The 11,683-nt window shown below is 40.5% G+C and overlaps 1 protein-coding gene across 1 annotated transcript in view; it reads left to right on the top strand.

The window, feature by feature from the left end:
- Positions 1-1,496: 1,496 nt before the first annotated feature.
- The window catches only part of sdccag8 (SHH signaling and ciliogenesis regulator sdccag8), a 52,185-nt gene continuing 41,998 nt past the window's right edge, over positions 1,497-11,683 (top strand). The window contains exons 1-13 of the mRNA XM_082557586.1: positions 1,497-1,782; positions 2,750-2,911; positions 3,969-4,054; positions 4,507-4,605; positions 4,704-4,829; positions 5,264-5,356; positions 5,604-5,668; positions 6,375-6,575; positions 6,721-6,859; positions 7,185-7,337; positions 7,665-7,799; positions 8,700-8,816; positions 9,707-9,849. Coding sequence (XP_082413712.1) covers positions 1,716-1,782; positions 2,750-2,911; positions 3,969-4,054; positions 4,507-4,605; positions 4,704-4,829; positions 5,264-5,356; positions 5,604-5,668; positions 6,375-6,575; positions 6,721-6,859; positions 7,185-7,337; positions 7,665-7,799; positions 8,700-8,816; positions 9,707-9,849 — 1,586 coding nt within the window. The 5' untranslated portion in view covers positions 1,497-1,715. The remainder of the gene's footprint in view (positions 1,783-2,749; positions 2,912-3,968; positions 4,055-4,506; positions 4,606-4,703; positions 4,830-5,263; positions 5,357-5,603; positions 5,669-6,374; positions 6,576-6,720; positions 6,860-7,184; positions 7,338-7,664; positions 7,800-8,699; positions 8,817-9,706; positions 9,850-11,683) is intronic.

The raw sequence follows: 11,683 nt of genomic DNA, 5'->3' as shown, positions 1-11,683 counted from the left end.
AAATAAATGTTTCTAACTGAAAGCTAGATTTGCTCATTCAGATTTCCTCTGTGCTTTCAGCCACATCTCATGACTGTCATTCGTGAACAGACTTAAACATGTTACTGTAAATATTCAAGTAAGTTTTGATTACCAGTAAAAATATAAAACAAACACATACATGTGCTGTATTTACATTTCCTGTTATTAAAATGCTTAATGTGATATAGCTGTGTTACATTTCACCCCCAATTACCTCATACGTGACAAATGCAGTAAAGGATATCTAAAAATGATCTCATTTTGGTTTACAGCTATATTAGAGTCCTTCATAAGCTACTTATTTTCATATAGGAAGTAAAAGTGTTACAGATGTACATCTGTGAAATTTCCACAGTTTCATAACCCAAAGTCCTGTGTTATAAAAGTAATTCTGAGTAATCCAACAGGCGGTCTCACAGTTATTAATCTTTCTAATCTAGGATCTCTAATCCTATCATTGTGTGTAAGTATGTGTATGCTTGTAGGAGTGCTCAACAGTGCGTCACTGGACTGTCTAGATGCCAATGATAAAAGAAGTGAAACCGATGGGCTACAGATCACAGCAAAACACCATGCAGCAGGTCATTAACCTTGCCGTTTCAGGTCTCTTAACTTTCCCTAAGGTGATTTTAGCTGAACAAAATAAACTGCATTTAACTATTTTGGTTGTTTATATTTTCATCTACATCATAGTCTCCACTGCAGCAGTAATTTCCCCCACAGAGATGATTAAACGTTTTATTTTATGACATCTAACAAGGGAGTTGTCTTAACATCACAACATATACTTAGTCACGTTTATATTTCTTTCTAAAAGAGCAATAAGGGATTTTTGCACTGATAGACAGCTCTAAAATGTTTGCATAACTGAGGCAGTTGTCGTTCAGGAGACAGAGTCGGTCGTCTGTCAACTGGAATATCATATGTGTAAACTGGTTTGAGTCTCAGCCTCCAGTCTACATATTCAGTATCCTGGGCAAGATAGTGAACCCTAAGTTACCCCTAGTGCATCCACTAAATTGCGAGTGTGCCAATGTTGTGTTAAAAGTCCTTAGGTGTAGAAAAAAAGGAACTTATATGAATATGTGTGTGAATGAGGCTTCTAGTAAGAAAGTGCTATAAAGATACCAAACCATTTAAAACAAAACTCCCTATAATTACTGAGAAAATACATGAATGGACAATAAGAAATAAAGGTATACTACTTTAAAATATGGAGTATTTGGTGTTTATAAATACCAAGGAAGGTAGTTTAACATTAAGTGTTGCCTACTGGCGTCGATTAAAACATTTCTGTAATCTCACAACTGGGTTTAGGGAATTAAAAAAACAAAAAACAAAAAACGTTTCGTCTTTAAGCGCTCGCATTTGTATCATGACTACAAAAAACAACTACAATTCCCATCAGCTACGTGTGTTTACGGAAGCCTGACCCGTAAGCTAATGGTTGCCTCGTTTTGTTTTTAGGGTACAAGCTGATGTGATTTCTCGCAGGGGCGGTGACGTAAAATCTAAAATTCACTACTTAAAGGGAACTGTTCTCGGGCGATACTGGTTAATGAACTAAGCACAGCTCCATTGGGATTTGACGACCGTTACGTCGTGCTCGATGTGATGGTTGTTGCTTTGATTGTTGTACGTAGCCTAGCATGTTTCCTTAGTTAACAGTGCGATTTAACGACGATTAAACATCCATGAAACCGACAGACTCGGATGAAGATGAAGCAGAGCACCCAAGCTCCATGCAGAAGGAGCTGAGGCGTATGTTAATGTTTTGTCGTGCTACGTTTGCTAACCTGTTTGAATGGGCAGCTCAAGAGAGCGTCGTTGGATGGTTAGTTAGCACATAGTAAGATGAAACCGACTTGGTGTATTAAATTTATGCCGCCAGAGCCCAATAGAGCATTATCTCTATAGGTATGTTACCGAAAAGAACTATTATTGGTGGAAAAGTACAGGTGACAGGCACATGACTGCCACCTGTTGCTGCTGGGGCAGCAGATGAGGACACTTCACAGAACATAAGTGTCAATGCAATCTTAAACCAAAAGAAAACACAAGCTGACAATAAAATGAAGCTTCAGATTCTGAATCCAGGCGCTCAAAGTGCAGCTAAAAAGGAGACATGATCTCATGTGAACCGGACCAGGGAAACTGCCCTTTCTGCCAGTGTACAGAAGTTTAACTACATATTTAATCCCCGAGATTTGTTAGCATGACTCTTTGGGCTGAAAGTCAAAGAACTAAATGTGTAAAATTGCAGAAATCTAAATTTTAATTACTTTGGTGTAGTATGAATGACCATGGAGGAGGTCTTTATCAGTATGAAAACTTGTGAAAATACAATTAAAAGTCCAAGATTTCTGTTCTCCTTCTCCTTTCCAAAGCCATTTAGTGGGCCAGTTTGAAGCCTTTGCTGGGCCGATTCTGGACCCCGGGCCTTATGATTGGCACCACTGCTCTAAAGCTTTCATTTTAGGATGCATTGCCTGCCCTAAGCAAAATAAAAGCTTTGCATTATTTGGCTTCTGATTGGCTAAAATAAATAGGTGAAATTGAGATTGTACAGCTTAGTTTTTGTGCAAGTGCCACCTGCTTACCTTCGTGAACACAACACTGGTGGTGTATTTGTTTGCTGTATAGACATGACTTCTTTGGTTGTCTGTGCATTTCATCAAATAAATGATATACTATGTTACACTGGCATCTATGTGTATGCTGAATTCAGAGCGGGCCAACCAAAGCATCCAGCATCTGAGCAGTGCTCCGCTGCAGCTGGACCCTGATGGAGATGAGGTGGAGGAGGTCAGAGGTGGTGATGAAGACCATTATACAACCATGGCCGAAGAGGACAAGGCTGCATGGAACCAAAAGTCACAGAGTGAAGCAGGTGACTGATTGAATACATAGAAAGTTGATTCTGTTCACTTGTAAACTGACCTTACACCAACCAAGTAACTTTTTCTGCAGACTGCAGGCTTTCTCAACCTTATAAACAGTATAGTTGCATAATGACAGAAATTGGCGCAACTGACTAACAATGTGCAATGAGCTCAGTCCCGTGATTGTTAATATGCCAACTGTCATGACCACTGATCAGTGAGGAGTGGCTAAAGCATTGCAAGATTGTGAAAGATGTACTCTTAGGCCTCCTCCAGTGTTAAAAAATGGTCACCTCTCTTTTTACTTCCTACCAGCCTGGGATGCAAACTTCCTCAACATTGAAAGATTGGGCAGTACCCTGTAGGTATAATTACATGCAGTCTTGGCTTGACAAACTGAATATTCTGTGTTGTCCCGTCTGCCAGTGGTTGTTTGGGTTCTCTGATAATGTATAATTTACTGCAGTCGTCTTGGCAGCTGCATGTACTGTATTACTGTGTCTGTTCTGGGGCACCCGATCATTGAGGTGGACCACTTTTTGATGGATCATCTTTTGGTGTTTCAAACCACAGAAACATGGTGTTTTGAAAAAAGAAAAATGCATCTCAGCTGTTCTGATACTCCCGAAACATAAGAGATCAGATTGTTTCCTTAGGCAGCAGTTGTCCTTCTTCTCTCCTGGATCGCTCATAGCATTCTTCCCATCTTTGACTAACCAACCTGTGATAACCACATTTTAATAAGGAGCTCTTTGATATGACGTTCTTTTGCTTCCCTAGCTGCTGTGTATGTGGGGATGGTGTTTGCTCTAAAAAGAACCACAATGGTGCTAAATTATGCACTTGTACTGCTTATAAGGCTGGGAAACGTGCAGTCAGCTGAGACCGAAGAAGTTACTTGGATGAGTGATGAAATGTTTCTGATTAGTTGTAAGTCAGTTATGTGATAAAACTCAGCCCTTACAGTGGGGTATCGTGAGATTTCCCCTCTCAGTCTTTTTACACAAAGTTTAAATAAAGTGTTTATGTGTTTGTGTACATACTTATTTCTTATGTCTTTTGTAGTTAATCAGCTGAAGAGCCTTCTGCTGAAGCAGGGCAGAGAAATTCCCACACCTGTCTCCCCTTCCAAGAAACAGTCTCCATCCAAGGTAGAATGAGCAGTTGTGCATGGTTTAACATTTAAATGCGTTAGATCTGACGAAGGCCTGTTACAGAACTGATACTCAGATTAGGAGCAATTCTCCATACTTGAATGTACCATGGTTTTATAGTTCACTAAAATGAAAGAAAAAACTAAAAGTAGGTGTGAAAACTAAGTGAAATAAACTAAAAATAAACAGGAAAGGCCCTCAGTTTTAGTTTTTGTCATTCTAGCAAGCATCAGGAAGCCTTGTAAATTTGTTAAAATTTGTCACAGACTCACTTTCTAATAATAAAAAAGTAAAATTAAAAAAAATGTGCTAAAAGTGAAATGTGCAAAGCCGCTTTGAAAACAAATGAAAGCTAAACTGAAATAAAATGGAATTAAAACTGACTTCACTTGCGGCTCTTCTGTGCTTTGGCTTTTATTTTTTACTCTTCTTTCCCTTTTGCATGGCAGGAGGGGATGTCCAGTTTACCTGCCTTTCAGGATTTGGTTCCTGTATTTCACAAGTCAGAATACATCCAACATCTGGAAGCTGAGGTTAAATTCTGTAAGGTCTGTGTGCACAAATGTACGTGTGTGGGCGCGTCCTTCATTCCCAGTGTGCTAATGTGAACGGATGTTAATCGGCTTCTCTGTTTGTGTGACTTCAGGAGGAGCTGCAGGGAATGAAACAGCGGATCAGAGTAGTGGTGGTGGAAAATGAGAAGTTACGTTCAGAACTGAAAGCCGAAGCTGTGGATGAATCCCTAAAAGATTACACGATCCGAAACTCCACGGTAATTTGTGCGTGTGTGAAAATCATTGGTTTGATTTTTGTGTGTGTGAAAATGGTAATGCATGTAACAATGAAGGCACCTATAGTACAAACATAATAATGAGAGGAATAAAAAAGACTGAGGTTACCTTATGGCTCAGTCACACTTAAATAAAAATAGGACGGTCATTTCTTTGCAGCTTTGACACTCCAGCTTTGACAACAGCGACTGAGGCTTGCATTAATCGTAGTCATGCTATGGTCTCCAAACGCTGTTTTCTTATTATATTGTGACTGTTGCATTAGTCATTTTTCTCTGGACACTTTCAGTAGAGAGACACTAGAATATAAAGTTAACGTAGCAAAGTTTTTATAGTTCAACAGGCTGAATTTAAGCATCATAAAAGCATCTTTCAAATTAAAGATTTGGTCACCCGTTCCAATTTTTTTCCTCAGATGAATGAAGTCATCGACAACAGCCACCTAGCCTCCATTCGAGACCACAGTGTGCTACAGAAAGAAGAACACAACACATGGAAAAATGAGCTGGTAGGAAAGATGAGTCTCTACTGGTTGCCGTTCGGTTCTCTTTTACCTCAGTGTTCATCAGATTTTATGCGTCACAATAATGCACAATGGTCCCAGATTGTATTTTAAGATTGGTCTTTTTGCTAATTTCCTCCAATAAAACTTTAACAGTAGAAACATGAATTCTGTTTTTTAGTACATTTATATAGGAAGCTGTTGCAATAAATTTAATTTCATCCAGTTAGATTCAGATGTTTGTGCTCATCAGGAAAAACTGAAGGTGATCTACCAGGCCCAGATGGAAAGCTTGGAGGCCCAGGTCATCTCTCTCAGGTTAGTTCTTTGCGGCATCAAACGAGCAGAAACTCATCTGGGTCATTCCTTGAAGAAAAGGTCAGTTCCTCCCACTGACGCCCTCAGAGTCTGCAGATTGTTTTTTGTTTAGTCACTTTAGTATTTTAATGATACCCTGGAAAAAATGTTTATTTTGTACTAAATATTTTCCAAGTTAAAAGTGCAGAGGAGTTGGTTAAAAACAAAATGCTCATTTTTTCAAGTTATTGTCTTCTTGTTTTTTTTTGAGCTCAACATAAAATGTTCAGGGCTGAGAAAGACATTTATGCTCTATTTAAAACTGCAACCAGATCAAGTGGACACCCACTCAGTGTCACAGTGCAAAACACAAAACGTTTTTGTTCAGCATGAGTTTTTCAATAACCAACTTTGAGCATCAACATATAGTTTCAATAACCAAACTATTATTTGCTGTCAATGACGCGGTGTCACAGAAACATTCTGACCTGAATTTTTTTTTATCTGTCTTCTGGTAATTCACTGGAGAAAAATGTAAAAAGTCCATTTCTTGTAGGCTGGTCAAAATAAGTCATAGCTTACCTACATTTTTATACCAAGCCCATCTCTGATCCCCTCCGTTTCAAAACCTTAGTCATTTTTAACCCTAGCAAATGTACCTTATGTCTGTAAAAATCAGTTATCTTTAATTCTTTTTAGAACACTTTTCCTTCTCTGATATTTTCAGAAAGGATCTGTCAGTCAGTCAGAAGGAGTGTGAGGAGGTGAAGCTTCGCCTGAGACACAGGGAGAAGCAGGCCGCAGATGCACTGAAGGCTGATGGAGCTCCTCGTGTGGCAGGATTGTGCCTGAAGTGTGCACAGCACGAAGCTGTGTTGGCTGGGACTCACACAAACCTGCATGTCCAGGCTATTGACAGGCTCACAAAGTCAGTGGTAACAAATGCTTCCTGCAGAATCAATCAGACGTTAGCAGCAGCATACTGACTGCGTAAACCATAGCATTAGTTTAGACTTAGTTAAGTGTACCATCCAGATTCTGCTTTTAATTCCTTTTTGTCTGATTTTTCTCAGAGAGCGTGATGAGTTACTGGTGGCTCTGCGTGCTGTGAGGACCAGTCAGCAAGAGACACAACAGAGGGAGTGGTCAGCCTGTCTCCAGGTCAAACAGGCTGTGGAGATGGCGGAGGAAGCAAACCTGCAGAAAGCTAGGGTCAGAGAAACATCCTCACACACAACTTTCCAGCTGACCGCCATCTTTGCTTAATACAGTTAATATTTAGAATGCATTGCATTTGTTAATGCTCAGATTTACCTATTTATAAGCTACACACACTGTATACATATACAGTACAAGCTTATGGGAATACCACTATCATATACATCCACTAGAGGGTGCTCAAACATTGCCTTGAAATTAAGGACATATTCAGCTTTCATATGTTCTTCAACCTCGGTGTTGACTCACAACATCATTTTTTGTTTTCTTTACAGCTGGTTATTACTCTGTTAACCCTTCTGTTTTTGTACACATGCAGGTGGAGGTGCAGTGCGAGCAGTTGTCCAGGGAGCTGGCTCGACAGAGAGAACAGCTCGACCGAGACGCACACGGTTTGCAGCAGAGACTGGCTGAGGCCAGAGAGGAGGGCCGAGCAGAGGCCCGCAAACAAAAAGAGGAGCTGACGAATATAGTTAGTCTTACTTTTCATGTACATGATTATTAGTCGCAGAATTGGGAAATTCACAGAAGAAGTGGATTACAGAAGAATGAGTCTGTTCATTTGCCTGTAAAATACTGTAAATAACTATATTAACAGACAAATTTAAAAAAATGCTCTTTTAATGAAACATTAAGTAGCTATTGTATATTTCTTGTACTTAGAGTTTATGTCTGGTATGTTTTGTACGGTAATGATACCCTAAAAAAAATGTTTGTATTTGCAGGACATTTTACTTGAATTCTGAGTGACGCTGCAGTGAAATGGCCACTGAAATGGTGTACTGTGTTTGTCTGTCAGGTGTCTGGCCTTTCCCAGCGTGTCGCTGAGTTGGAAGGACAGCTAGACAGAGCTCTCAGAGACAAGAGTTCACTGACCAGTCAGCTGGAGGACACTCTCCGCACACTTACCAGCCAGGAACAAGAAAACACAAAGGTATCGGATGCTGTTTGCGCAAGAAAACTTTGTGTCAGTATGTCTTCTATTGATGGCATGATGAGCATTTCAAATAAGCATGAGCCAGCGTTTGTCTTTAGAAGTGTGGGATTGAAAAAGCAAAAAGCTCTTTTGTTGTTGTTTAAAAAAGTAGAACTATTAATTTTAAGGACCCACATGCTTCACTATCTGCTTGCATTTAATTTCTAAATCCACTGGATGGCAGCAAAAGATAATCTATTCCAACTTTATATTCAGTTTTTGAACACGTAAATGCAAGAGCATATTTTTCTTTCATTAATATTTGTATTTATTTTGAACAATTCAAGAACACAAACAAAAACAAAAATAAACCAAGTGAATCGAAAGAAAAAGCGAACAGCAATCTGCTCCTCTCAATCGACACATGGCAACCCACAGGCTGAAAAAGACTTCAGAAAAAGACAAACAAAGTGTGTGGGTTCACACAAAATTCAACCCTCATATCATTTTACAAATCTTAAAAAAATAAAACTTAGTTTACAACAAACAGCCAGATTCAAATCTTTCTAATAATTCAAAGAGATTCTCAAAACTTTTCAAATGCGTCTTATTTGTGTTTGTTTCTTAATCCTTCTAGGGGAGGATTGGAGATTAAACATCACAGTGCTTTTATATTTTTGGTGAAAGACTGAATTAGTAGGTGCTTTTAGGGATGATGAAATGTGAAACTAGTCAAATACACGAGTGTAAAAACATTGAGCCTGGGAACGAGACAGTCTGATGATTTAGATGGGTGATTTTCAAAGTAAGGACATGATAGGATAATAAAAAGAAAATCAATAAATGATGAAGGATTGAATGTGACATACTTGTTAATTAAAAGACCGCCTTTGTTTAATGAGGACTGTTCATCTATAGGTATGTGTGGATCTGAGATATCAGCTCAGCCAGGCCGCGCTGAAGAAACAGGAGGCTGAACGAGAGCTCAGAGAGCTCAACGCCAAGACCAGCAGACGGATGGAAAAGGCAGCACAGGTATGTGCCGATGTATTGATTAGTTAGGATTTATTTGATATTTGTTTAAGTCGGCTACAGACCCAGTATTTTGTAGAGTTGATTGTTTCATAAATAGTCTTTATTTTTCTTTTTTTGAGGGTCTGCAATGAAGCATAGCAAGCAAAATGAGTATTAAAACTCAAATTTTCCAAATTATTCTCAAGTTATTTGCACAAGCATCAATTATCCAAACTGTTAAAGGAACAGTTCACACCAAAATCAAATTTGCATACTTTTCCTTCAGCCTTTAGTGATATTAAGTGATAGAGATTGTTTTGGTGTGAACCTTTCCACTGTAGAAATGACAGCCTTCTTTTGAATATAATACAGCTAAATGACATTTTCCTTGTGGTGCTGAAAGCCCCACGGCATTGGCATTAACTTCTCTTTACAGAAGTCATGACCTGGCTACTAAAAGAAAGCTGACAGATGCACCACTCTACATGAGGAAATATTGGTAGTAGTTTGGGATAACTCTGTCATGATTTCTAGAAATATATTTTATGTCTTTTAAGTGTATTTCGTGTGCTTTGAGCACCACAAGGCAAATGCCATAAAGAAGTCAGACATTGCTACACACCTCAAAAACTGGACAAGACGCACCAAAACAATCTATATGACTAAATGGCATTAAAGGTTCTGATTGATTTTGGGGTGAACTGTCCCTTTAAATTTAAATAATGAATGCAGGATATTCTGTGTTTCCATTTTGAGGTTCAGAAGATCAAACCTGACGTCCTTTTTTTGTCCTGCTCAGTTTTTACATGTTATTGTAACCAGGCTTTAATGTTTTGTTCATCTGAGGGCACAGGGTGGGTTGTTGTGAAAGATTTCCTCACCTCCTCTCTTCTTCCATCTCTGCGGGACAGGAAGTGGAAAGGCTGAGCTCAGAGCTGGTTGGCTGTCGGCAGCATCTGGAGGCGGTCCAAAAGGATGGGAGCCAATGGCAGGCCGAAGCCCTGAGCCTAGCAGAACAGCTGGCAAATGCCCAGCGCCAACTGCACCTCACCAGGTAGTACCTAATCCTATTATACATGCCACCACACTCACACACACACAGTGCTCCCCTCTGTCCAGCTCCTGCCCAGCTCAGCCCAGTCCAGTCCAGTTCAGATCAGCACACCAACTGTACCGCACCAGGTAACAGCTAATCCTATTATACAAACCACACACACATAAACACACATGCGCGCCGCTGTGCCATGGTCCCGATACCAACTGGACCTCACTAGGTCACCTCTAATCCTGTTAAGCATGCCACAACATAATGCAACACAACACACACACACACACACTGCCCACTCTGTGCCACCAGGCCAGTGCCCAACCCAGCAACAGCTCCAACAGAGCCAAAATGGCGCCTGAGCCTTTCTTCTGTCCCTGGCGCACACACACACACACACACACACACAACAGTGCGGCTGATGGTCACTGGACAGCCTGGCCTCAGTGCCACCTGCCAGTGCCCTGCACCCGTCCTCACAACGGGCACTACCGGCACCCCTCCATTATCTTTCTATCTATTTTTGCACCATTCTGTCCTGCTTTTTCCAGCATCTCTATATCAAGACCTCTGATATTCTTTATGATTTCATCCCACCTATTTGGGCATAGATTCATATTTACTGCCACCTGCTCTTTTGTCCTTATCTGGCCTTTCTGTCTCCTCTTTAATTGAAACTAATCTCCCCTGTAACGTTATCCTATCGCCGTCCTCCCTTTGACGTTATTCTTTCTTTCCTTTCTTACTACGATCTTGTCTTTTTCTTCCCTCTGTCCCTCCTGTCATCCTCTGGCTGCTTTTTCCTTCCACACCATTCACCGCCAAGGCCACGCCAGCCAATGCCAGCCGCTCAGGGCACTCTCTCACCCCCGCTGCCCAAAGCCGAGGTGTTTGAGATGGGCACAGATGTGGTGGCGGTGTCCCGTGGTGCTGGAGGCTGCGGGATGCAAGTTTGTGCAATCTAAGTGTGTATATGTGTGTCTGGTTTAAGTGTGTGTGTCCACTGCTGCTTCTGGCTCTGATCTGTGTTTAAGTGTGTTTGTCTGTCAGCTGGCCAGCATTTACACACTGGTTTCATGACTGGCTGCTGTGTGTTTTTTGTTTTTTTTAAAAAGATGATGTAATGAGCGTGTGTGCGTGCGTGCACACGTGTGTGCATTTTGCAGCCAGCTGTGGAGAATGACATGCATATTAATGTGGCTACATGATGACTTTGACCTGTACTAGAGGAGCTACTGGACGAAACCATTTTACTGCCATGTGTGCGCCTGTATGTGCATGAGAGAGTTTATAGTTTTATCTGTCCTCAGTTGCATACTAGATGTTTGACAGCTGTTGACTTGGCTAAGCATGTAGCTATTCAGATTCAATTTTGGTCATTAGCAGTGAAAACCACTTCTGATAGAGATTTAATATGGCTGCTTCTTTTTTTTAAACAGTTTTAGATGAGAAGAAGTCTTAAGTCTTTGCACACAGTAACACCTTTAGTCACATTTAAAGGCAAAAGAGTATAAGAGTATAAAAATGATTAATACCCATAACCGCCCCTGGTTTTAAGCTTGGATGGTTCCATAATAGTGCGGTGGTTTGCACATTTTTCTGACAGCTGAAAGATTCCTGGTTTGACGCTGAAAGGAGACACAATGAAACCTGTGGAGCTACCTGCTATGACGACTCTCCCGTGAATAAGGCAGCAGCTGAAAGTTGCTTTTTATAGCAGTTGGCTGACAGTTGATTTCCACTTCTGCTGTAAATCTTTGTTGATTCTACAATGTAACCAATGCAAGTGGCCTTCTGCAATGTGTTTATTATCTTGTGGTTGTGGCTCAGTGTTTTAAATGCA

The sequence above is a fragment of the Aulonocara stuartgranti genome (assembly GCF_965226115.1).
Source record: "Aulonocara stuartgranti genome assembly, chromosome: 13".
In the NCBI taxonomy this organism is placed as follows: domain Eukaryota; kingdom Metazoa; phylum Chordata; class Actinopteri; order Cichliformes; family Cichlidae; genus Aulonocara; species Aulonocara stuartgranti.
This window is presented reverse-complemented; position numbering and strand designations above follow the sequence as displayed.